Raw genomic sequence first — 27758 nt, 5'->3', positions numbered from 1 at the left:
GCTACACACCATGACTTGGGCAAATATTCGTCGTTATTTTCAATTAATTTCAAGCTTTAAGAAACCAAAAATATATTCAACAATTGCGTGTTACGAGCTTCTTTAGACCACAGCCAACCAGCCATCATTCACACACAACCATTAACCACCAACCTTCCAACGGAAAGTTAGTTAGTACTCGCAATATTGGCCGAAACTGTAGAGAATTCCATTCCCTCAAACTAAGCCAAACAAAAACTTCAAGCCACAAAACCCTCAAACATATGGACACACATACACACTGAAGCGTATGCGAATTGATAAAGAAACCCCAACCAACAACAACAAAAAAGAGTTTTGAATTTGCCAATTCGTGTGACCGACCGCAAACGCCGTCACCACCATCATCATTATCACCACCACTTGTAATCACTGAAGTGGGGAGAATACGGGACGGGCCACAACAAGCAAGATGCGCTAAGTGTGTGGAGTCAGCCAGCCAGCCGCAGCTTCTCTGAAACAAATCGGTCGCGGGAATCATTGGGAGGTTCTTAAAACAATGCTCGTGTTTCTTCTTTTTTCTTCAGCAACTTGTATAACTTGTCGAGTCGGCTATGACGATGATAACGAACGACACTGCGAGCTCGATCTTAGTTTTGAATGTATTTCATTTCGCTTGTCGTTGATTTTTTTGCTCCTTTCCTTTTTTATTGCTTTTCTTTGGCATTTGGGTTTGGTTCGTAGCTCGATTGCAAGCTTTCTCACACACATTTAGAAGTCACTCTTGTTTGTCGAGTAATAGAAAAATGTGACTCATATATCAAATAGATTTGTGTCTAAAGAGGAAGGAATATTTGGGTAGATTTATTTCTATTGAAGGCATTGATGTTCCTCACAAATCAGGAATAAAGAATATCTATACTTGTTATACCCTCAGCATTTATACTAACGAGGGTATATAAACTTTCATACGGGCAAAATGTGCCTCATCGAAATAATGGTTTTTAGACCCCAAGTATGTTTGGATGAAATGTGTTTCAGACAATTTGGAGCAATGTCCGTCCGTCTGTCTGTCTGGCTGGCTGGAGCGCACGATAACTCTCGAACGGACCAACCGATTTGGTCCAAAATTTGGCTTTCGTAATATTTTGTCCAAACTTAGTTTTAGTTCGAAGATGGGTTATATCGGTCCACTCCTTCCGGTACCTCCCCCACAAAAGTTCGAAAATGTTCGGAAAATTTGTACGTACGATAACTCTTGAAGGAAGTAACCGATTTGGTCCATACTTTGCAAATCGTGAAATGTCTACCAGACTTAGATGAGGTTCCAATATGGACTCAATCGGTCCACTCCTTCGGGTACCTCCCACATAAAATTTCGGATAAGTTCAGTTTAGGACCTGCTCTCGAATCGCTTTGACTTTTGTTTTAGCAACTTATATTCACTGCCCCCCATACGACGGTACAATTTTCATCAGGCGCAAGTCCATACTTCCTGAGAAAATTGTCTGAAAAATGCACAAAACCCTATGACACCGTGTGAGGTGGTTGGAGCGCAAGATAAATCTCGAACGGATCTGCCGATTGTGTTGTATCCTTCATTATCTTTATCGAAATCCCTATCTGTTATACTTGTATTTTACTGTCATCAATGTTTGTCATTATACTCTCATTTATCAATACCTGTTTTATTGTAAACCGTAATCTTGGGCTTTACATGGAAGCCATTGTTCAATATTACTGCCCTTCTTGTTTTAAACGTCAATCAAGTTACACGTCTTAATTTTCCCTTAGTTTATAATGTTTTGTTAATAAAGTAATTTTATATTAAACAATGATCGACCACGCGTCTTCTTATTTAATTATGTCGTAGTACAGACATAACAGATTGGGTCCAAAATTTGGCCTTAGTAATATTTTGTCCAAACATAGTTTAAGTTCGAAGATAAACCATATCGATCCACTCCTTCAGGTACATCCCCCACAAAAGTTCAAAAATGTTCGGAAACATTGTTCGTACGTTAACTCTTGAAGGGAGTGGTCGAATTGGTCCATACTTTACACATCCTAATATATATACCAGATATAGCTCAGGTTCAAATATGGACTATATATGTCCACTACATCCGGTATAAGTTCATTTTAAGTTCACTTTAAGAACTGCTATCGAATCACTTTGATTTTTGTTGAAGCAACTTGTATTCACTGCCTCAATTAAAAGTTTTTTCAGGGCCAAGTCCACACTTCCTGAGAAAATAGCCTGAAAGATGCATAAAAACCCCCTATGACACCATATGTAGTGGCTAGAGATCCACTTCCATAATGGTCAATGTCGATCCCTTCCATTAAGTATCTCCTACGCAAAACTTTTGCTCTTTAATTCTAGTCAATATTTTTGTCGGTTTATACGCCGAAAAGTTTTAAAACCCCCTATATAAATACGTTTTGTTTGGGAAAACATTGTTTCAATATACACAGGCTGAGGGTATATCTCTGTCGGCCGACTGATACTTTTTTACTTGTTTAGTTAAAATTCAATACTCTTGAATATAAGAATTTGGCTCGGGTTATCGAATGGAATTCGTTATCATGTCCCAGTCGTTACGAACCCCTTTGAGGGTTACCTCTTTGGGCATTTCAGGTGACGATATACTAAGACGAAAAATCCCTGCGTCTCAAAGGATTAAAGGCCCGGGTATATAAGCAACCTCGTCGCCTGGCTCTCTTGCCTTGCTTCATTTCTGACATAATAAAAACAAAAGAATACAGAAGAAAAGGGCAACCTACTCTTGTGCCAGACACGGAAAATAACACATGAAAATGTTTTAGCTTTTAGGAGAGAGCGGAGGTGAAGGAGCTCCCTTTCTCCCTTCTTACCCAAAAGCTCAAAATATTTTCATGAAAATTTTCATAGTCTGGCACAAGACTTATTTATTGTTTTATTTTTATTGTGTCAGAAATGAAGCTAGGCCAGAGAGCCAGGCGACGAGGTTGCTTATGTACCCAGGCCTTAATAATGAAACACACAAAATGCACACGGGCAGATTTCCCGAAAACCCTGGCCAAAAATCTAAAAAATTAATCGATTTTTATATAACCTTGGGTACATAGGTTTTATGGGTTGCTGACTTCATACTATTTAACCCACAGGAAGTCAATAAAAGCGTCTTTTGGTCTCTTTTTCCAAAACTCATTCAAATCTCCAATAAAAAGTGATCGTATTAGATCAATATATTCTATAAAGTTGATCGCCATAAAGTTTTACTATAGGTCCCAGAATACATAAATATTCTATATCTTATTTAAATAAGTAAAATTTATGTAAAAATTAAAAACACTTTTAGAGGGTTAACGTCGTACTTCTTCTGAGTTTATTCAATATTATCGCACAAAATATTATTCGAGAGGAATGATGTCAACGACACAAATGTTTTCCACTAAATTTCACTATAATTTACCAAGGAAATGAAATATTTATTTTCATTACTTGGTCCATACCCAGCAAAATTTGAAGGAAGGGGTTCCATGCGATGACGTGATTTCATGGCATCTTTTACATTGGTTCAAACGAAGTCGTGAATGATCCGATCTTTTCATTAACATTTGATCCAATGCAAAGGAAGTCGTGAAAGATCCGATCTCTTCATCAGCATTTGAACCCATGCAAAGGAAGCCGTTAAAGATCCGATCTTTTCATCAGCATTTGAACCCATTCCATCGATCCAAAAGAGTTGAATTTTGTGTTTTCATTTATACACATTTTCTAAATATATAAGATTAATTATTTACAATAGGCTTGATGTTGTCGGAGACTCGAAATCACAACCAATGTTTTTAAAACTCTCACCGTAATGATAATGTCATTGCAAAGGGTTGGTGAAAAAGGCATGCCAAAGCATTGGTGAAAATGACATGTCAAAACATTGGTGTAAATGACATGTCAAAACATTGGTGTAAATGACATGCTTTGCATCCAAAAATAAATAGCATATTTGGGGTTCACGCTCATATAAAATTCATCGATTAAGATGCTAAAAAGATCACTTTCACCTATGATTGAATAGCATCGTTGGCATCGAACATTTTGCTGGGTATCTAGATTAGGAAATTTTATTTGCGGCAATTGTCAGTTTGTCGGTGAGAGAGGGTTTTGAGTGGCAACTGACAATTGAGGCAAGGAAAATTGTCTAATGTAGATATGGATATGCTAAGGAAATATTAGTATCAATTTTGCCAAAAATCAAGAATATAAAACAAAAGGGCAAGTTTCACCACTTCTACACTTTTGGCATATTTAAGTTAAGATTCCTTGGAATCCTTGCACAAAAGTGTTTTTTGGTCCCTTATTCCTAAAATCATTATAATCCATAAAATGTGATGGTATCAGAACAAAATATTCTACAAATTTGTTTGCCATATAACTTTATTTGCTATAGGTCCTAAAATACATCAAAACTTTATCTAAACTCCAAAATTAAAAACACATTTTTGAGTTTAAGTCGTAATTTATCTGAGCTTATGAAAAACCGCCCCACAAAATATTTGCAATCCCACGGCAGCAGGTTTTTTCTTACCGGATTGACCCGGAACCATAGTGTTTCGGCCAGCGGCTGCCAACTCAGCATTAAATCTATGCGTCAAAAGCAGAAATGTTCTTCAAGAAATTGCACTATAAGTTACAAAGAAATGAAATCCATCTATTTGCATTACATACCGGTATCAATTTTGCAAAAAAAAAAAAAAAATGAAACTAAACAAGTAAAAACCGCGTTACATTCGGCCGGGTCGAACTTGTTATACACTCCACCACAAGTTATATTGAAGTAAAATGGAATAATCAGTTTCCTTTCGTGTATAAAGAAGACTTAATACTAAATTTCAGCAATTTCGGTAAAACAATGGTTAACAGTTTATATCACCAACGAAAACTAAATACCAAATTGCAGCCATTTTGGTGGAATATTGAAGCCACAACCTTCAAAATACGGAAAATCGGGAGGTACCTTTCCATGGGGGCTATATGAAGGCGTGGACCTATACCGACAACTTTAAAGGGGAAATTTGAGTACCCCCAACGAAGTCTAAATACCAAATTTCAGCCATTTCGGTGGAATATTGATTGAGGCCACAACGTTCAAAATACCGAAAATCGGTAGGTACCGTTCTATGGGGGCTAAACGAATGCATGGACCGATACCGACAAATTTCTGGGGGAAAGTTTTATACCACCAACGTAGACTAAGTACCAAATTTCAGCCATTTCGGTGTGATAATGAAACTAAAACCTTCAAAATACCGAAAATCGGGAAGTACCGTTCTATGGGGGCTATATCAAAACGTTGACCGATATATCCCATTTATACCAACCATCCTGCAAGTAATAAAAACTTCTGTACCAAATATTGATTCTCTATCTTTAAAATTGCGAGCTGTATCTTGATTTCAACCGACAGACAGACGGACATGGTTAAATCGACATAGGATTTTATGCTTAAAAAAGTAATATATATACTTTTTTTAGGGTCTCCGACTTATATTTCGATGTGTTACAAACGGAATGACAAATTTAATTATACCCTCCATATGGTGGAGGGTATAAAAAGGGGAAATATAAACCATTTTTACATTTTTTAAAATATTTGAGTAAAGATTCTTCGGAATCATTCCACTTTAGGTAAATGGTGCCTATGGCAACTTTACTAACTAGAATGCGAGGAATAGTTTTGTTAATAATATTAACGCTCGTGCGGACCATAAAAGAGCTCTTTTTTGTTCCTTTTTCAAAAATCATTAAAATCTCATATAAAATGTGATTGTAGCAGGTTTACCCAAAAAGTAAATGTTTCAACATATTTAAAGATATACCCTCAGCCTGTGTGAATTGAAACTTTCATCTATGGATAATTAGACGCGAATACCGGCTACGTCAGCACATTCTTTTTTCACCAAGAATTATGTATAGGATGTTTTAAGATTGGTCCTCTTTGGACGTATGAATTTGCCGACAAAAATATATATTTAGATTGAAGCTCAAAAGTGTTGTTGAGGAAGTACGTGAAGGAATATACCGACGTAGTCCACTTTGGAGATCTTATTTTGGGTGTCGTTCCTTTCAATAGATATCGCTCCCACCAGTCATTTCAGTCGACCACCGGATAACTTAGAAGGTTTTGACCACTATGACGAAAAGCTTAAATCGCTGTAAACAGGAACGCAAGGAGTAGCATCGGTATAATTTTCCAAAGGATCTTTGGACTGACATGATCCATCTTCGAACTTAAACTAAGTTTGGACAAAATATTACGATATGCATATTACGATGTGCACAATTTTAGCGAAAAGTATTTTCTTCATAATGCAATCTCTCAAATAAAACGCTTGCTAACTTACTTACTTAGATGGCTTTTATACTAAACAGAACGTCTTGTTCCATAAGCCGAACTAAGAATAGATTTCCAAACGCACCGATCTTTTGCCTTACTTCTCCAATTTTGGACGCCATGTTTTGTGATATCTTCTTCAACTTGGTCTTTCCATCGGAGTTTTGGCCTTCCCTTGGGGCGTATACCGTCGAGTGGCTCGTATTCAAATGCGTTTTTGGCGGGGGGCATCTTTATCCATCCTGTTGACATGGCCAAGCCAACGCAATCGTTGTAGTTCGATACGTTTTACTATATCGATGTCGGTCGGCTGGTATAGCTCGTGGTTCATACGACGTCGGTATTCACAGTCAACGCATATTGGTCCATAAATCTTTCGAAGAATTTTTCTCTCAAACACACCAAGTTCTGCCTCATCTGCTTCCGCAAGTACACATGCTTCAGATCCATACATAAGGACGGGGTAGCATCAGTGCCCGGTCAAGTGTAGGTTTGGTTTGACGAGAGGTGGTTTTGCTTTTAAACTGTTTATTTAGACCAAAGTAGCATCTGTTGGCCAATATTATTCTTCTCTTTATTTCAAGGCTTATATTGTTGGTTTTATTTATGGCGCTGCTGAGGTAGATAAAGTCTTTTACTATCTCAAATTTATAATTATCAACATCCACAGTTGGTCCGAGTCTACTGGTCTACTCTTTTTCAATTTTTGCAAAGGTGGCTGTTACGGTTCGCGCTGATCTACCTATTATGTCTATGTCATCTGCGTATACCAGCAACATTACATCTTTATTGTATATCGTGCTGATTTTGTCTCTGACCGTATATATATTCGCATCTCGTATGACCTTTTCCAGTAGGATATTAAATAGGTCACACGATAGACCTTGTCTGAAACCTCGTTTTGTGTTGAAAGGCTCGGAGAGGTTTTTTCCTATTTTAACCGCAGATCTTGTGTCAGCCAATGTCATCCTGCATAGTCGAATTAGTTTTGCAGGGATGGCTTGAAACACCTTTGCTCTAATTGGGCTGTCGAACGCGGCCTTATAATCGACGAATAGGTGGTATGTGTCGATCTGTCTTTCGTGGGTCTTCTCCAATATTTGGTGTAGTGTGAAGATTTGGTCAATTGTCGACTTACCAGGTCTAAAACCGCATTGGTATGACCCGATTATTTCATTGACCATGGGTTTTAACTGTTCACACAGTATGCTCGACAACACAAACCGTTTTGTCTACCCTAATTTTTTTAATTATTTTTTATTTTTAACTTTTTAGTTAAAATAATTTTTAACTTTTTAGTAAACAGCATTTTTTATCAGTGAGAATCCCATAACCAAATTACAGCCAATGCTGATCTAAATTGTAGATAAAAATCGGGTGGTACCGTTATATGGGGGCTATACCAAAACGTGGACCTCTGTCCACAATTTTTAAGTTTTGGTGGGGAAGTGTCTTTACCATTTTTAACTCCAAATGCCAAGTTACAGCCAATTCAAGCTAAGAATGAAGATAAAATTCTCATTTGGTTTGGATTCATGTTTTCAGTTTTACTTCGATTGGACAATTGCAACTGTGTTAAAAATGAGTTACTAGATTTTAACTAAACAGACATGATACAAAGCAAGTTAAATAAAACACTGTAAAAACGCACACATCATTGGGAACACTATAAATTTTAAACACGTTTCATATACCTTTCATTACAATTATCAAAAGAAATATTTACCCCCTGTTGTTGTAATTAATTTTTGTTCGTTCGTCTATTTTCGTAATAAATTAATTTGTGCATCCATAGATCCGCCTGACATACAGAGCTAATTTAGATATATATAGTTAAGAATGCCTCATTTAAAAATCAGAGCTCTACATTTGCGCTAAGGCGAGTAATTCGATCTACAAAATTTGACAATTCGTGTGAAAATAATAATTTTTTTACAAAAGCAGGGGCTTTAGAACTGTTATTATCAAATTACAGATAAAAAAATTATTTTTTCTTTCATAACAACACTGGTGCAAGAAAGAAGGTGCCGCTAAAAAAATTTTTATCAAAAATAAATAACAAATATTTCTCTTCTATAAAGAATATCTGTGTACAACATCTTTATTTAAGCTTCGCGAAGAATATTTTACCGTTTTCTTCTACATTTTGTGGATATTTCGCGCAAAAAATGTGACAGCAAATGAAGACTACGGTCTGAATTCGCCTTTTGGATCACCTTGTTAAATTCGCCTTGCATAACAACAAACAGCGGAGTCTTTTCAACAACATTTAAAAGTAATGAAAACTTATACATATGTTTGGGAAATTGGCCACTGTGTGAGGGTACGTATTTTATTCACACAACACTGAAGTTGGATTTGTTTTTTGCAAGTAGGTGTAGTTATTTTCTAAGAAGTAACGTAAAATATTCATAATTGTCATTCTATGTTTAGTTTACCCTTACTTTATTTTATTTTTATAAGCATAATAATATTTTAATCATGGTTTTAATATCTTTTGTGATCGCAGCATATCCTTTGCGTGAAAGAATCTTCACGTTTTACCACTTTTTACTTGAAAATGTTCCCTTACTTCGAGAAGCATACAATTGGTTTGGGGAGAGTTCACATCTTTTACTACTTTTGCAACTTTTACTATTTTTTGTAAACAAGGTACAGGTCGCATTTATTGTCCGATCCGCATGAAAATTTGGGAAGATAGTTTTTTTTGGCCCAAGAACGAACGCTATTTTGGAAAAAATCGGTTCAGATTTTGATTTAGCTCCCATATATATTTTCGACCGATTTCACGTATTTCCTGCACCAAACACGATATATAAGTCCAATTTTTATGAAATTTGGAATGTGTGACTGAATTCGGTTTAGAAATTAATGTGTCAAATTATATCGAAATCGGTTTAGATTTCTATATAGCTAACATATATATTTTTTGCCCGATTTGACGTAAAGACTGCTCTAAACACCCTGGAATGTGTGACGAAATTTATTTTACATATTCACAGTGGTGTAGGGTATCATATAGTCTGCCCCGCACGACTTTGATCCTTTCCGTACATGTTTAAGATTAAGGAACAAACCCTAATACAGGGTTTGACCACAACTCCTTTTAATACACAAGTCCTTTTAATATATGACACGGGAGAGGAAAATGGAAAAAAAACGTTTGTATTGTTCACAATTCAAGTTCTACCAAACGAATGGCGTTTCTTTATTCAATATCTTTTCTTTTCACATCATTTCTTAAATCTATCCAAATACATGGTTGTCTTTTATATACATGGTTGCATTTTTGTGTACTTTATGCTATCAATTCAGGGTTTATTTACAATGGGTGTGTTCCTTTATGCTTACAACTCGGCCAACCTGACGGTAGTGACCGCCCCGGTCACACGGGGTTAGAGTAATTATAATGGTTAGTAGGGTACTTAGTCTATCTATTTACATACTTATGCTATAAGGTGAGTATTATGTACACTTAAATCTACGACTATCTACAACTATATACAATCGGGCAGAGCAGCTCTGGATCCCTAGCCTGGGCCATCCCTTTTCCACAACCTCATGTTGCATGCCTCGATTACCCCATCGTAGGGGATCTGCGTAATCTGACAGTTCTCTATGTCCCTAACCACATACCTGTCATTCGGTAGCACTTTGTGGATTACGTAAGGCCCCTTAAATTTGGGCACCAGTTTTTTATTGACTCCTACTGTGGTGTCTATGTTCTTAATTACAACAAAATCCCCTAACCGAAACGAATTAACCTTGTATCCTTTCTCCTCGGACCTCTTCTCACTATACCTTTGCGCCCTCGCAATAGCAGCCTCTGCTTTGTCTCTGATTTCCTTAGTACCCTCCCCCGGGCCCGAAAAGTTCTCCTCCAGGTATTCTGACAACTTGTCTACAACTTCTCCTCTTTGATTCACTCCGAACAAAAGTCTACTTGGAGTATCATTTATAGATCTGTTAATTGTATTATTAAATGCAAACTCAATTTTCCCAAGTTGCTTCACCCAGTCAGCATGTGATACTGGCTCACTCAGTTTAGCCAACATACCCACCAGTGTTCTGTTCACTCGCTCCACTTGACCATTTGCCTGGGGCGAGTGGACAGCCACCTTCACGTGGTCTATATTTCTTTCCTTTAAAAAGTCTGCAAATTCCCCTGAAGTGAAACAACTTCCCCTATCCGTTATACATCTGACTGGCCTACTATAATAGTCGAAGTATTTGAGAAGTGCCGCCTTGACTTCTTTGGTGCTTGTTGTTAATACCGGGTACAATCTAACAAACTTCGTAAATGCATCTATGATTACCAAAATGTGTTTCCTTTTAGATTGTAACGAGGGTAATGGACCCAGATGGTCTAAATGTACCGTATGAAAAGGTCTCGGCTCTTTCGGAATACTGTGCAGTGCTCTTGCATTGGGCCTATGAGGAGCAGAGTACATTATACATTTTACGCAATTTTTTCTATGGTCCTCTATTTTCTCTCTCATATTTGGGAACCAATAATGATCCTTCATTTTTAAATACACCTTATCTACCCCTAAATGACCCAACTTCTCGTGAACGCTTCTAATTACTTCAGTTTCCATTCCTTTTGGTACATAAAATCTCAATCCCTCATTAATCTTCCTATACACTACTCCATTTACCATATCATATCCACCCACGTTGCCCTCTTCCAGCTTTGATTTTAAATCCCTTATTTCCTGGTCCCGTGCTTGGGCCGCACATAACTGGAAGTCTATATCTTCCGACTCAATAGTAGCTACCACCTTACTATTATCCTGGTCAATTCTCGACAAAGCATCCACGTGTCCCATCTTTGCTCCCGCTCTATGCACAATAGTATAATTATAATTTTCTAACTCTAGAGCCCACCTTGCAATACGGCTATTGATATTTCTTTTCGCTAGTGTTAGTGTGAGTGAATTGCAATCCGTCAAAACTTTAAATTTTATACCCTCCAAATATGCCCTAAATCTTCTCAACGCATATATAATAGCTAATGTTTCCAGTTCAAAACTATGGTATCTACTTTCCGGCTCTGTGGTTCGTTTCGAAAAATATGCTACTGGATGAAATACACTGTCGTCCTGTTTTTGCAAAAGTATTGCCCCAAAACCTGCAGCACTTGCATCGCAATGCAATTCCGTTTCCCTTTGCGGGTTGTATATTGCTAGAACTGGGCTAGATGTTAAATGCTTCTTTAATGTTTCTATAGCCTTTTTACATTCATCTGACAATTCGTATTTGACCCCATCTTTCGTTAATGCATATAAAGGTTTTGCTATTAAAGAGAATCCCCTCACGAACTTACGGAAATATGCACATAACCCTAAAAATGCCTGCATTTCCTTAACATTTTTTGGTATTGGGTACTGCTTTATTGAATTCACATGACTTTCCGATGGTTCTATACCCTTCCTAGACACTTTATACCCTAGGTATTCTATTTCTGTATACGCAAATTTACACTTCTGCATCTTAAGCTTCAATCCATACTTTGCTAACCTATTTAAAATTTTTCCTACCAATTGAATATGTTCCTCCAATGTTTTCGAGGCTATCACAATATCATCCATGTAAATCACTATTTCATTTCTTTCCAAAAAGTCCTTAAAAATTCCCGCAATGAACCGCTGGAAGATGGCCGGTCCATTTTTCAGCCCAAATGGCAACCTCAAAAACTCATACTGTCCGTTAGGAACAACAAAGGACGTATACTTAATCGAGCTCTCTTCCATTCTAACCTGGTAAAACCCCGACTTCAGATCCATTATGGTAAACCATGTTTTCGCTTCCAAATACTCAAGACAATCCTCAATCAAAGGAAGGGGGTAATTATCTCTGACTATTATTTTATTAAGGGACCTATAGTCCACGCACATTCTTGTTTCCCCACTTTTCTTCTTTGCTAACACAATGGGTGATGCATATGGAGAATCACTCGGCCTTATAATCCCTTTGTCCAATAAGTCTGCTATAATTTCATTGACCTTTTGTTTTTCCGCGAACGACAATCGCCTTGGGGAGCAATACGTTGCATTTCCAGACGTAACCATTATTGGTGCCCTAAAGTCTGATATTTCCGGATCATTATTAAGTTCCTTCACGTAATTCTCCTCTATAATCCTTTCTATTTCCCTTTTTTCCCGCATACCTATCCGTGGGTTTATATCCCATTCTTCTTCGTTACTCCCCTCTATATTACCTACCACCAATGCTTGGTTTAGGTGCCCTCCCTCACTTTCTTTCCCCTTACTATTTTGTGTTTGTTTAACTTCACATCTGCTATCACAAAATTCTTCTAAGTTTTCTTCATTTTTCGACAATTCCGATTTTCTTTCTCTTTCCGTATTATTTGTCACAATTTCATTGTTTAATCCTACTTCCTTATCTTGTTTCTCCTTTTGTTTTAATTCACTGTTACCAATTCCATTTTGATCTGTTTCGATTACTGTTACTTTTTGCTTTTCTTTCTTTTTACTTTCTTTTATTTCCGCACAATCCATCACAATTTCATCATTCACTTCTATTTTCTTATATTCGATTTCCTTACCATGCGTTTCCGTTTGCTTTAATTCATTCTTACTAATACTATAATTTTCATTTTGACTTATTTCAGTTTTTGTTAATTTTTGTTTTCCCTTTTCTTTCTCTTCTTTGCTTTTCCCACTGGGTACTTTCTTTCCAATTCCACTTTTTCTAATTACCTGCTTGCTACCATCTTTCCTTTCCTTTTTTGATCCAATACAAACACCGCACAATATTTCTTTTTTGTTTTCTGTTTTTATTTCAGGTGGCTCCAGATTTTTTTCATTTTTTGAGTCCACACACAAATATACCTTTACATTACGTTTTATATTAAATTCACGTTCTTTTGATAACTTATTTTTGCAACATAAAATTATTCCAAATAGATTTAAAAAGTCTCTTCCAAGCACCATTGAACAAGGGGCATTACTCCTCAAAATATTTAAATTCAATTCTCTCTTTTTTCCCCATAATTCAACTTTAACTCCTATTTTTCCACACAACTTCAGTTTTTCCCCATTTAGGCTCCTAAATCTCGATACTTTTTCTTCCTTAACATTAGCACCCGGGCTCAACGACTTCACCACCTCCTCATTGATGAAGCTGCACGGGCTACCAGTGTCAATTAAAGAGTAAACAAAACAAGAATTAGACCCATAGCTAGAAGATCCCAAAACTACTCTTACCTTCATTCTCCAATCGATTTCTTCTTCCTTCTCCTCTTCGTCCACTGCCGCTACTGTTTGCTTGGGGCATTTTTCCTTGAAGTGGCCCAGTTTTCCACATTTGAAACAGGCGCCTTTTGGTTTGTACTCCATAGTACAAGTTGTTGCATAATGCCCGAACTGCTGGCACTTGTAGCATCTTACCTCAGCTGATTTGGGCCTCATTGCATTGGTTACCCGTTGCTGGCTCCGTTCTCGCAACATCTTCTCGTATTTTGGAATGCAGCTCTTAAAGCTTGCTAACGTTGTATGATTAAGTGACATTGTGGTGGCTAGTGATCTGTCTTTAACGCCCTCCACAATGTACTCAATCAGTTCTGCCTCCGTCACAGGAGCACCTTCTGCCAACTCTTGCATTACGAGGGTGTATCGATGTAAACTCTCAGCCTGGCGATTCCACTTTCGGTTTTCTAATGTTTTGAGCGTTTCCTTTATGCCCATCGATCGCTTGAATTCAATCTCCAATTCTTGCTTAAAATCTTGCCACGTTTTTGCTTCTGATGAACGCATAAACAGGCCCGCACTTCCCGCCATCATTCTGCGTGCGTATAAAAATTTCTCAGTCGCACCGCAACCCAACACTGTTGTAATTCTTTCGAACTCCCTTGTCCATTTTACCACATTCTGCTCGTCGTCACCAGTAAACTTTGCTATGGCACCTTCAACGTCCACAAAATTCACACCCTTTGTGTTCTCCTTCTTTTCTTCTACCTCATTCATCTCGTACTGTAACTTCAACAATTTCAATTTTCGTAGTTGCTTGTCTATTTCTGCCAGTATGTTGTTAGCCTGTACATCTTTGGCTTGCTTGTCTACGTGCTCGCGTACATTCATAGCAACAGCCGGTTCGTTTGTGTGTTCGCCCATATTCATAGCAACAGTCTGTTTGCTTGTATGTTCACGTACATTTATTTCATCAGCCTGTTGGTTTGTTCGTTCGCGCACATTCATGGCATCAGATTGTTGGCTTGTCTGTTCACGCACATTTATTTCATCAGCCTGTTGGTTTGTCCGTTCGCGCACATTCATGGCATCAGATTGTTGGCTTGTCTGTTCACGCACATTTATTTCATCAGCCTGTTGGTTTGTCCGTTCGCGCACATTCATGGCATCAGATTGTTGGCTTGTCTGTTCACGCACATTTTTTGTTGCCTCACCCCTGCGTTCTTGCTCGACGATAATGGAATGTATGTCGGCTTGTACTTGCTTACTGGTGGCGGCATTTGCTTCTGTGTGTGTATGCACATCGATTTCATCTTGCACATTTGCTTGTGCTTGTAATTCCACTTCACCCTCACTGTTCTGGTTTTCTGGCCCGCTGGCCCCAACCACCTTTCTCAGCATTTCCCTCAACTGGGACACTGTTGCAGTTTCTGGGAATTCCATTCCCAACTTCCTCAAATTTTCCATCAATTGTTCTCGTACCATTTTTATTTCCACTTTTAATTTCACTGGAACTCTTCCTTAACTTCAATTTTATTTCAGCTTCAGTTTTTCTCAGTTTCTGTGTATACCGAAATTCACTTTGTTATACACAATTTGTTCGCTTGCCGACGGGTTCTTTTTTCACACCTGAGTTGTTCACAATTCAAGTTCTACCAAACGAATGGCGTTTCTTTATTCAATATCTTTTCTTTTCACATCATTTCTTAAATCTATCCAAATACATGGTTGTCTTTTATATACATGGTTGCATTTTTGTGTACTTTATGCTATCAATTCAGGGTTTATTTACAATGGGTGTGTTCCTTTATGCTTACAGTATATTACCGACAATAAGAGTTAAAAGTCTCCCTTTCCCCTATGGGATGTTTGTTATACAATTACACTAGGTGTAATTTTTTGATTCATGGAAATTTAACCATAAAATAAAATATGAAGACACGTATCCCGGCGTTTTTCCCTGTTACTTCGACTTTTGCTGTTATAGGCCAAAAGTGCTGAGGCCTTGATGTCAAAAAGGTATCATTTTGTCAGGCTGATATCTTCTAAAGCGCTAAGAATTTTGGTTTACTCGTGGAAGCAATCTTGTACCTTTCGTCTTAAAGAATAATAATTGTGAACACATGAAATTCATTCAACCTCATCTTCAAGGTCAAAATCGTGAAGGTCAAATTTCCGTTGTAATTTGTTCTCGGATTTTGGTCTAAAGGTATCAAACCGATAAAAATTGAATCATACAACCAACTACAAAAGTACTACTCTTTTGTTACTCTGACTGAAGACATGAGGAGTGACTTAATGTTATTTTTTGACGAAAGAGCTGACAAAAGAATGGGAAATTTTTACAGTAAGTGGAGTTGATTGTTATGTACCCTTTTTTAACAAAAAAAAAAAAATAAATAAATAAATAAATAAATAAATAAAAATTTGAGTTACTACCCTTTTGCTGAACAGGTGCAATATGTTCCCACAACATGCCTGAAGGGACATAGGAGATTTCTCTCATATCAATGAGTGCAAGCCGATATTGGTTCAATGATATGGGACACCACTTGTAAATAGGTTGTTTATGGCTGAAATACTCAGGAAATGGGAGTCGACATTACTCTGAGGGGATTTGCCACCGCCGAACATTTGATATTCTGGTCGTGGACCGCAGACCTTCTGAGTGCAATGCGGACGTGCTTAAATTGTAGTCCATGGAAGACAGAAACAAAACAAAAAACTGGTTTTATTCGAATCTCAACTTTAAATAGGCATAACATATTTTTTTCTTCACAATGGATTTTTATAATTACTAATTATAAATTAGTGCTATCTATTATAAAAAAGGAAAAATTAAGTATGCTTTCGAAAATGGAAAATTCAACAAAATCGACTAAAGTAGATATTGAACTACTATTTATGCAATATTTTGAGTTTTAACTTTTTTTTCAATTTCAATTTCAATTCAATTCAATTTCAATTTTTTTATAATATTTTGTATTTCTTAGTACCACTGTGCGTAGGATTGTTATTAGTTTTCTAATTAATAACAATCATACGCACTGAGGTCCAAACTTTTTGAACTTTTTTATAAACTGAATTGTCAGAATATATTAGGATCTACACCGAATATTCCAAAATTTAATAAATATATTTCCAATCTGTTCTATTCAGTGCAGCATAATAAAAATAATTATCTACATGTATAGAGTAATTTCGATGCCAATTAAAAATTTTTTTAAATCTTTTCATTTATTTCCTGTAATTTTTTCTGTACTATTTTAGAAAGACCCTAGTATTCAAATGTTGCTATTGACATTTAGTTCCCATAAAACCGAGGCAAATTTATGTAAAGTACAGTGTTGCGCATATCAAAAGCAACAAATCCAGGATTTTGCATTAATTCAATTTTTGGATCCGTTACAATTTTTTAAAATGCAATATTTTGTGCCCAGTTGTTCTTTGTTATGTACAGAGAGCTTTCAGCAAGTTGTTTTTGTAGTTGGATGGGATAACAACAACAGCAATATTGGCTGATCCTCGAGAATGGAGCGTGCAAAACAAAAGCAACAATAAATATTTTATTAAAAATTTTAGTGTCTTCGGTGTAAGTTAACTGTACTTTTGACTTAAATTTGTCTTTTGGGCATGGTAGTGTCATTTTAGAAAGAATTTGCATTTTTTATTCTAACAGGGTTGCCACTTTCTACCACTTTTCCCACGGTCTGGGAAAATATTATAATACCCTCAAATCAAAATTTTTTATTAATTTTCTCGTTTAGAGTTAAGCTTGATGATCGGAAATTATTTGCAAGTGAAAAAGGAAAGCCAAGCCTTAAATATAAAAATTTAAATTTTAAAATATTCATTCGGAAAGTGGATCAATATCAACCTTTCTTTTGTTTGACGCATAATAAAAAAAGTTAAAAACCAAATATTGGTAAACGCAATACATCCTGGTGTAAATCCCTTGAGGCCATCGGCACATTGGGGCCAAAAACGTTGGGGAAACTTTAAAAATAATGCAAATAGGAACTTTCAAGAATTTGTTGGGACTGTACTTCGCAGAAGGAGTTTTGAAAACAATTTGTCCATTGTCCCAATTTGAACTTAAATATCTCAAAAATGGTAAATCATAGGAAAAAGTCATAAAGTTCAATCTTGTAGAGAATTTTCACTGCTACAACATTTTTTTAGTCCCATTACCATACGACTCGCGATTCCCAAGCAAAATCGTGAAAACCTAAAAATGCCCTAAAAATGCGAACTTTGACCGCGATTTTTTTAGTTTTTTGATTCTTCTCATCTATGAACAATTCAGTTTTAGAATCCGCAAAAACTTCCCAGGTGTAAGCACGTTTCATTTAAATCTAGTTAAGGCGCACCGTGTTATAAAAAGAAAAAGTTGCTGAAAAATATGTTTCAGCAACATTTAGTAAGTACGAGTACAAACCTATTTCCTTGTTTAGTTACATTTACCGATGACACAAATATTACAAACAAATTCCTATGTGGTTGTTGTTGAGTTGTATTTGTTGTAGTATTTACTTTACCTTGTTCGTTCTACCATGTCTTGAACTAATCAACCGATTTGGTCAAAAATGTTGTCTTCATAATATTTTGTCCAAACCTATTTTAAATTCGAAGATGAGCCATATCGGCCAATACCTTTCGGTGCCTCCCTCTTAAGAGAGCTAAACAAAAAATTTCACCAAAATGGTACGCAGGATTATCTTGAACGGAGCATCCTATTTGGTCCAAACTTTGGAATAGATCCGACTACTCATTGATTACATTGGTTTAAGGGAGACTTTACATTTACATATGTGTTGTCACTTTACACATACATTTTGTATATACAAAGTGACAACCCATATGTAAAAAAACATATCGTGTAAAGTACTCATAAGAAACCTTAACTCCAAGGGGTTTTGCAAACTTTCAAGGCCCATACTTCGTGATGAATACATTTACTGGAAAAAATCATCATAGCGATCATGAATACTCACGTAGGGAGCTTCTCACGAGTGAGTTGCAGCTCACTTCTCACGTCTCGACCTATCACAAATGACAAGGGAGGAGCGAAAAAAGTGAAGAGGGGTTCACAAGTTTGAAAATTGAAAATAGTGCCGCATTTTGTGAACCCTTGAAAATATAATTTGCGTTGCCATATCGTTATTGTATTTACAAATAATTTTGCAATAACTAAATTCGTATTTTTTTTATAAAACATTACTTTATTTTAAATTAAATTAATGTTTCTAAAACGAAAAATAATTTTTATCAACAATCCACTTTAAAAATACTTGGTAATTGATAAAAATATTAAATGTTTGATATGTGGCAACATCTGTAACAGCTGTTTTTGTTTTGTTTTGACAGATACATACATATGTAAAAATTGTTTATTTACGCCCGAAGAATTTCTGCAATTTGCAAAAAAGTGAACAAAAACCGTTTAAAGGTCATTAAATGGCAAAAAGAAATGAAAATGTTTAATATTGCATTTTGAATGATGTGCGAAACGACAAACGCTGAGGAATACAAAGAAAACCAAGCAAAATTTTGTGGAAGTCGTTCCATGCTATGCCAATATCTCACTGGATCTTTTGTATTAGTTCAAATGAAGTTGTGAAAGATCCCATTTTCAGCATTTGGAAGGAATTTCAAGAATTGTAAATAAATACAATACGTGAAACATCCGATCTCTTCTCCAGCAATAGGACCAATCATATGAATGCTAAGTACAATTCGTGAAATTCGGATCCTATTCAACATTTGAACCAATTTCATGGACTTTAAATACAATTTCTCAATTTTCAAGAAGGTTAACCCTGCAAAAGGCTATAATATAAACATGCCCTTTTTTATGAATTTAATCCTTCCTATTGTGGCTTGTTCGTGGAATATGCCATGCCAAGGTGGTTGTTAAGATACCATTCCACTGGGTTATTGAAGATGCCATCCAATGTGATTTGGATCTGTTAGGGGTCACAGTCTTGTAAAAAGAATGGGCGAAGGTGGTAAAAAGGTGACATATAACTTGCACTCATGCTTGAATAGAATCTTTGGCATCGAATATTTTGCTGGGAACCTTAGCGAACAAAGAACAAAACGAAGGCACTTAAAATATGTCACTTATCATCTTGAATGGCCGCAAAGTTTGGAAGTACCCACAAAAAAAAAAAATTTATAAAGGTGTTGCTCCTGATAGGATCCTCTTCCATTCCTGTTTTCATCATATGATTCTGAACCGCTTCCCATATCTGAAAAATTTTGGATAACTTCAACTCCACCTTCAAATTACGCCAAACTCGATTGAGGTCTTCCTTGCTTCATTGATACACGGATGAACATGTATAGTTGCCAAAAGAATTTCTAATTGTTTTTTTATTTGTTACCTTTAACGTAAAACACAAATAAATACAATTGATTATCATTGCAAAAGATTCGTTTCTTGTCGATTTTTTCTATAAAAAATGTCCATAGTTACATTTTTTGTTCAACTCACCTTGATTTCTGTGGTGAGAGAAAATTGCCTCATATTCTCACTTTTTTGACATTTATGATAGCTACTTTTCTCACGAACGTGAGTTTTGTTCTCCCTTATGATGTTTATAATAAGGGAGGAGGCGAGAGTGAGAAAACTCACGGTGAGATGATGTTCATGATTGGGCTGCATATATCAATTGAAATTACAATAGTTCCACTGATATATTATTTTTTGTGGTGGTACCTGTGATAAAATTCATATTTTTTATAAGTCGCAATAAACTTTAATTTTTAAATTAATTTATCCATTCCATAATCGTAACTGACTGAAATAATTAAAACTATGTTATTATTGGTTAACAGATTTTTTTTTTTGTTTGTTATTTTTATTTCAAATAAAACATATTTTTTATTTATTTATTTATTTATTTATTCGCTATCAATACAAAGAAAGCCTACAAGGCCAATTATACATGTATTGTGAGATTACAATTAAAATTTAGATTCCATGGCAGAAGGCCATTTAAAAAAAGTAATTCAATAATGTTGATATACGGCCCCCCGGCCAAATGAATATTGGAAAAAATAAGAAAAAAGTAATAAAGAGTCCTGCTGCGGCAATATATAAAAATTAAATTGGAAGCAAGAAATTCAAATTAAATAGGAACACCATTTAAGAACGCTTTTAATTTCTTTTTAAAAGTATGGTCAGTGTAGCAAAACATTTTAAGCGAGTTAGGTAGATAATTCCAGACTCGATAAACACGCACTAGAAATGAATGATCAAGGGCAGAAGAATGAGATATGGGAACGTCAATTTGCACATTACGAGTAGAATGTATAAAAGCGAACTCACTCACTAAAATTTCAGGTTGTTGTGATTTCATAATTTTATAGAAATGTAAGACTGTACGTAGATCTATGTAATCACGACAACTTAATCCAAGTAAATCAGAAGTTAGCTCAATTACTCGAACATGGTCATGTACTCTCAGTTGAAAAACATACCGGACAATCTTACGCACTATTTTCTCAACTAAGTCTATGTTATAGGACCAAGTCCCAGTATAAATTTCAAGACCGTAATTGATTAAGGGCATCAATAAAGAAAAAGCTAGATGTCTTCTTATGTTCCTTGGGGTATAAGCTTTTAAATTGTAAAGTCTTCTCAAAATAAGACAAATCTTTTTCGAAATTCCATTTATGTGGTCATTGAAATTTAGATCAACATCAACCAATATACCGAGACATTTTAGAGAATCAACAAACTCAATAGACTGTCCACAGACCATTATGTTAGGGTATGAGGTACTATTTCGAGGATGAAAATACATTGCTTTAGTTTTTACCGGATTTATTTCTAACTTGCTTAGTGAGAATAGGTCAGAGACGAATATGAGGTGGGCATTTATAGACTCCACAGAAGAATATGATTTGAATAATAAATATATATCATCCGCAAAAACGTAGGGCTGACAAACGGGGCTATTCATAGCAGAAACAACATCATTTATGTAGGAAAGAAACAGAATAGGTCCCAAAATAGATCCCTGCGGAACACCGGAAGTCACAAAACCCACACTCGAGTTTACACCTTTTATTGAGACATATTGTCTTCTATCTAAGAGGTAGGAATAAATCAATTTACATGCAGTTTTTGAGAAGTTGAAATGATCACGAATTTTTTTTAACAAAATAACATGGCTAATGCGATCGAATGCCTTTGTAAGATCTAGAGAAACCAGCGTACAGCTATGATGCACATCTAACTGCTGCCTGACAGAATCTGTAATAGCAAGTACAGCCGAGGTAGTGTTATGATGTTTGCGAAAAGCAAACTGAAACGGACTGAAAAATGAGTGGCGTTGGTAATGCTCTAGTATTTGGTCTTTCATAATTTTCTCTACAATCTTGGACATGGACGGTAGTACCGAAATTGGTCTAAATGTATTAGCAGAATCACGATCATCCTTAGGAATTGGTACCACCCGAGCCAACTTCCAAGCAGAAGGAAATTTAGAAGTAGTAAGAATCGTGTTGATCAAATGTAGCAAAACAGAAGAGACAAATGGAAAAATCAGTTTAATGAATTTTATAGGAACCAAGTCACAGCCTAAAGCATTTGATTTTATAGAATTCAGAGCAATAGATACCTCACACTCTGATACAGAGCGAAATGAAAAAGAGTCAGAACGATCCACAACTTCATCAAAATTGAAGGAAATATCGTCAGCAGGCCGCATGTTGTCCAGGAAATCAATTGCAATATTTTCAACATCAGTTTCTTCACAAGCGGAATTTTCTTTGCTGGTACAGCCCAACTGCCGTAATTTAGACCACATCTGGGAACCACTCACATTGGAGAAAAGTCCACTTCCGTATTTAAACCTGGCTTTTCTTATTCTTGACTTTGTCTTATTTCTTAAGCGGGTATAATTCTTCCAGTTTTCTTCAGTAGAATTGCGAAGATAAGTACTGTAACTTCTATCTCTTAGCCTCCTGGCTTGAATTATTTCCGGAGAGTTAATCCAAGCATGATCATTAGAAACACGATTACATCTAATTAAAGGAACTTGTGTGTGGAGTAAGTTAATGACGTGATTTACTATAGATAACTGGTGATCAACATCGTTGGTATCAAATATAGAAAGCAACTCAGTTTCTTCAATGAGATGTATAAAGTTTTCAATTCTAAATCTATTGTAGTCTTTAAACTCTATCCAATTTTGTCTCGACTGGTATGAAAATTCAACAGACAAGAATATGAAGCTGTGATAAGAGGAAAAGAACGGATATTGCAATTGACAATGGTGAGCACTAAAAGACGGTTCAGAGATTAAAAAATAATCAAGTAATGAGCTGTTTCCCGTACGAAGGCATAAATGAGTTGGGAGAGAATTATGCAAACAGTGAAGACCACATCTATCAGTAACAGTACGAAAATTATATGACTTGGCCAGTTCAAATAGGTTGTAATTGAAGTCACCCATGACAACAATATTAGAGTAACGATCAAATATGTCCATATGTAGATCTTCGAAAACATCAATTGCACCAGTTGGTAGATACACAACACCTACAATGAACGAAGTATTATTTCCAAATATCTCAATAAATAACGATTCGCAAGTACCATACCGAGTTCCCCTGAAAACCACCTTATACTTTAAATGCTTTGCAATGTATAAACAGACACCGCCACCTCTACGAGAAGGACGATCATTTCTAACCAGATTATAATTGGGAGTTGATAGAGAACTAGAGAACATGTGTGGTTTAAACCATGTTTCAGAAATTCCAATTATGTCTAGGCCGGAATCATTAAAAGTGTTTTTAAATTCTTCCAATTTCATGTTAGAGTTAGACGGACATAGACTTTGGGCATTTACATGGCCAATATTCAGATTTCTGGAAAAAGTCGATGTTAATCTTTTTATTATTTGATTATCAGTGCCTACAGGACCAAGATTTAGGTTATGAGTCATAAATTTTTATACAATATTCATGTGTTTGGGGGGTCGAATTTAAATGAACTATACATATCATGTTGAAAAATTCAAAACAAGCGATTTCAATATGAAACAATTAATGCATTTACAGTGGCACAGCCACTTAATTGGAAATATGAGATACAATATTGGTAAAAAAAAACATAAGAGAGTGAAATCAAGGAAAAAAAGACATTATAGTATCAAAAAGAAATGGAATTGGTTTTGAAAAAGTCGATACATTGATGTAGATTCAACTCCTTGGATTCTTGGTTGGGGAGGGTTATTTGCGCTTTAAGAATTTCACGATTTATGATACGGAAAGCTGTAACTTTGTTGTCTTTCTTAAGCTTCAAGCAAATATTCAGCAGTTTACTGGCCAGGTATGACAGATTGTCGTTTAAATATACCCGAGTTTCAGCCGATCCTCCAATAACGTCAGCCACTTTGAGTGATTTAGACTTGTAATAGGCATTCATAACTTGATCACGCTTCTCTACAAAGTTGAATTTAATCAGTATGGATCTACGCCTTTTTATGTACATGACTTTGTTGATGTGTTCAGGTGCGATGCCAACGTTTAAAAAGGCACATATATTAACAACCATATCATCTAAATTATTCAGATCTTGAGGTAGCCCAGTTACTATAATGTCAGCTCTATTCAATCTATGGTGTAACATATGGTTCTGCAGTTCAAGTTCAATAAACCGATTTTTATTAGCAACATCATGCGAAGCAACAAGTTCTTTGCATTTTGTAACGTCCTCCTTGATTTCTTGTAGCCCTTTCGACAGATCCGTCCGCACTTCCGCAATTTCATTTTTCATTTCAGTAGAAAGAGATTGGAAGGAATCTTTCATAGATGCAAATTGTTTACGCATTTCTGTCTTCAAGGAATCATCAGAATTGTCAGGCGGATTTTGCAAGCATTTGGCACAAGTATAGTTGACGTTTTTGTATTTGTGCAACATATCAAACAATGTTTTTGGCACTTTTTCACAGCTTGCATGAAACCACAATTCACAAGATCCGCACTCTATACTTTTTGTCCCCGTAGTATCAGTATCACATACACCGCAAGGATATGTCATTTCGTTTATTTTTATTTTCTTTTTAGGTAAGAATTTCAGATGAACAAAAATAGTCGATTTGATTGAAATGACGATGAAATGATGTTGTTTACTTTTGATTAGTTGGGCTGGAGAACAGTGCTGGCATAAAAAAAAATAACGCCGGCAAAAAGATTTGACAGCGTGTAGTAAGATTTTGACGGCGTAGAATTTTAAATTTTGCAGGCGGCGTGAAGTTTCAATTTTAATCAGTACTAATATTTCACACAACAATATCCCAATAGATCGACGGCTACTCCGCAATTGAAATTTCTGGACTCGGTGATTCCAAACAGCAAAAAAACACAAATGGCAGCGTGCAAAAAATTTTGTTTTTCACTTTAATTATATTAGTGTATTGCAGCAAAGTCACTTCGAAATTTCATATATTTGAGAGGTTACGACTATTTTTTTATGAAAATTTGGCACTTTTAATTCACTCTCTTATTAAATAGATTACTTTTTCTGAATTCCAACTAAGAGGCAAAAAAATTCACTTCTACCACAGCATAGCGTTGCCACTCTTTTTTCTCACGAAAACATTTTAGTAATACGAAAAAAAACAAGCGCTATTAGTTTTGTTTTTAGTTTTAATTAAAAATTATAAATAAATATATTTATATACTTATGTTGGGTATATTGTTGTAAATTCTTATTACATTATTTATCTAGAATTATTGCTTACATATTAAATAGCTGAATTAAAGTTTTGTTGGAAACGTTGAACGAAAAACGAATATCTAAAAATTGTTCATTCGTTCTATGGTTGTGGCGGCATCGTTAAACAGTTCCTTCTTCCTCTATATTCAAAAAAATGCAACACAAATTGTTAAAAATAAACGCAGACACACTAACATACATTCTACTAAATCATATATCAGTTTGTGTGTTTTGTTTGTTTGTTGTATGTGTGTAGTGTTAATAGTATAAGATATAAATACATATTATTAATAAATATTTAGTATTTTGTTTTTAAAGAAATGCTTAACAAAATTTCATTACTTTCAATTATTGTGTTTGGCGGCGTATATATGTTTATATGTATGTCGTTGTTGTTGTTTGTTTTTTGTTTAAAATCCAAGAACAATAACAGATGTACATAAATTTCTACGTATCTTCTCCTCAGTGTGTGAATGAATGCAGCAACCACCCAATCCAAGTGGTGTCATTGAACTGACCAAACAAAAAAATTAAATTTGTTTGTGGGGGAGCTTTAGAGGAGCCACACAGAGATCAAATAATCGATGAAATATAATGAAGCAGAAATCAATTTTATAATGTGTAGGCAGCAGACCGACGCTGATGATGATTCGAGTTGTGTTTTGTTTTTATTACCTTCAGTTGTTGTAAAGAAGTGTCATTCAATCAGCCAACTTGTCTTTTTGGTTATTATGAGCAGGCAATGTGTAGTTTTTTGTGTTGTTGTAGTCAACATTGTCGAGGTCACTGAGAATTAAGTGTTTATATATAGTAAAGTCGTACCACAGATTTGGTGATGAGTGTATCGTTGTCATAGAAACAGGTTTGAATGGTTACATTACCATTTAGGACCTTAGCAGGCATCATTTGTGATTCGGGTGCAGCTTCTATGGTCGATTGCCAGGTGTTTGTGGTATTCGCTCCCACCCAGCCCATTTCAAAGAACCACTCTTCCATAATGCGTCCCTTGAACAGGACCTTTTGATCTAGACGAAAGTTTTCCATTGCCTCAATTGTACTGAAATTGATTTCTCTTGATACCGCTCTCAAATCCAATATTTTCACTGGCACTCTCGCTTCATGTTCCACATCTGGGGATGAGAAATCTTTATTCTCCTGCCAAATGACCTTTCCCGTATCGGCATCACGTAAAATCATATAATTTATTTGGAATCCTTTTTGTATACGATCTCCTCGATCAAATGACTCACTGGAATTTGTGCTGGTGTCATCTGAACCCATTTTCTCCACTTTGATAGATTGATGATTAATTTATGTGGGGTAAAATATTGTTTTTAAGTGTTTTTTATCGAAGCACAAACTTTGAGGTGTTTTTGTTAATCTTTCCAAGAAAATATACAGACTGTGAGGTGTTGTTGTCAAAAACAGCTGTTTCAGTAAGTTGTTAGAGTTGCCACATTGGCGAGAGAGTATTGTTGTGCGATTAGTGAGAACGTAATGTAATGCCACATAGAAATGTGTTACTTTTAGGGACTCTAGTACTTTTTAAAGCCTTTGAAATAAAATAAAACCGTTGTTCAACTTTGGGAATTCATTAACGCTAATAAAAAAAACTTCTCAGCTTAATATAGACCTCATTTTCTGAGTAATCCAGCGATGATTTTATAGATCTTTTCTGAAAATATACTTTTGTAGACCCTTTCAGAAAGAAAGGGAGCTTTTCATGACACGGTGCTTTTATAGACCTTTTCTGAAAGAAAGGGGGGTTCTATAGACACTTTCTTAAAAAAAAGTTGCTTCTATAGATCCTTCCTGAAAGAAAGGGTGCTTCTATAGATCCCTCAAGAAAGAAAGGGTGCTTCTATAGATCCTTTCTAAAAGAAAGGGTGCTTCTATAGACCCTTTCTAAAAGAAAGGGTGCTTCTATAGACCCTTTCTAAAAGAAAGGGTGCTTCTATAGACCCTTTCTAAAAGAAAGGGTGCTTCTATAGACCCTTTCTAAAAGAAAGGGTGCTTCTATAGACCCTTTCTAAAAGAAAGGGTGCTTCTATAGACCCTTTCTAAAAGAAAGGGTGCTTCTATAGACCCTTTCTAAAAGAAAGGGTGCTTCTATAGACCCTTTCTAAAAGAAAGGGTGCTTCTATAGACCCTTTCTAAAAGAAAGGGTGCTTCTATAGACCCTTTCTAAAAGAAAGGGTGCTTCTATAGACCCTTTCTAAAAGAAAAGGTGCTTCTATAGACCCTTTCTAAAAGAAAGGGTGCTTCTATAGACCCTTTCTAAAAGAAAGGGTGCTTCTATAGACCCTTTCTAAAAGAAAGGGTGCTTCTATAGACCCTTTCTAAAAGAAAGGGTGCTTCTATAGACCCTTTCTAAAAGAAAGGGTGCTTCTATAGACCCTTTCTAAAAGAAAGGGTGCTTCTATAGACCCTTTCTAAAAGAAAGGGTGCTTC

At 35.8% G+C, this 27758-nt stretch overlaps 3 protein-coding genes across 6 annotated transcripts in view; 1 reads left to right on the top strand and 2 right to left on the bottom strand.

The window, feature by feature from the left end:
- The window catches only part of Tbp (TATA binding protein), a 76912-nt gene that overhangs the window by 18708 nt on the left and 30446 nt on the right, over positions 1 to 27758 (top strand). The window lies entirely within an intron of this gene.
- LOC141393372 (uncharacterized) lies at positions 13083 to 15238 on the bottom strand. The gene is made up of 2 exons (XM_073966371.1): positions 13589 to 15238; positions 13083 to 13514 (listed from the first exon to the last, which is right to left on the bottom strand). The coding sequence occupies exons 1-2, from the start codon at positions 15053 to 15055 to the stop codon at positions 13494 to 13496; spliced, it is 1488 nt and encodes a 495-aa protein (XP_073822472.1). The 5' UTR covers positions 15056 to 15238; the 3' UTR covers positions 13083 to 13493.
- Positions 20397 to 26729, bottom strand: PrBP (Prenyl-binding protein). The gene has a single exon (XM_073971141.1). It carries the CDS (start codon positions 26586 to 26588, stop codon positions 26109 to 26111), a length of 480 nt encoding a protein of 159 aa, XP_073827242.1. The 5' UTR covers positions 26589 to 26729; the 3' UTR covers positions 20397 to 26108.

The sequence above is a fragment of the Musca autumnalis genome, unplaced genomic scaffold (genome assembly GCF_047663935.1).
Source record: "Musca autumnalis isolate F117 unplaced genomic scaffold, ASM4766393v1 scaffold_2, whole genome shotgun sequence".
Lineage (NCBI taxonomy): Eukaryota > Metazoa > Arthropoda > Insecta > Diptera > Muscidae > Musca > Musca autumnalis.
This window is presented reverse-complemented; position numbering and strand designations above follow the sequence as displayed.

Excerpts from the sequence above, each read along its gene's own strand:
- LOC141393372 (XM_073966371.1), bottom strand. The coding sequence starts at position 15,055 with ATGGTACGAGAACAATTGATGGAAAATTTGAGGAAGTTGGGAATGGAA. Across the intron at positions 13,515-13,588 it reads AAATCGATTGGAGAATGAAG|CCCGTGCAGCTTCATCAATG; the intron begins GTAAGAGTAGTT and ends TGACACTGGTAG.
- PrBP (XM_073971141.1), bottom strand. The coding sequence starts at position 26,588 with ATGGGTTCAGATGACACCAGCACAAATTCCAGTGAGTCATTTGATCGA.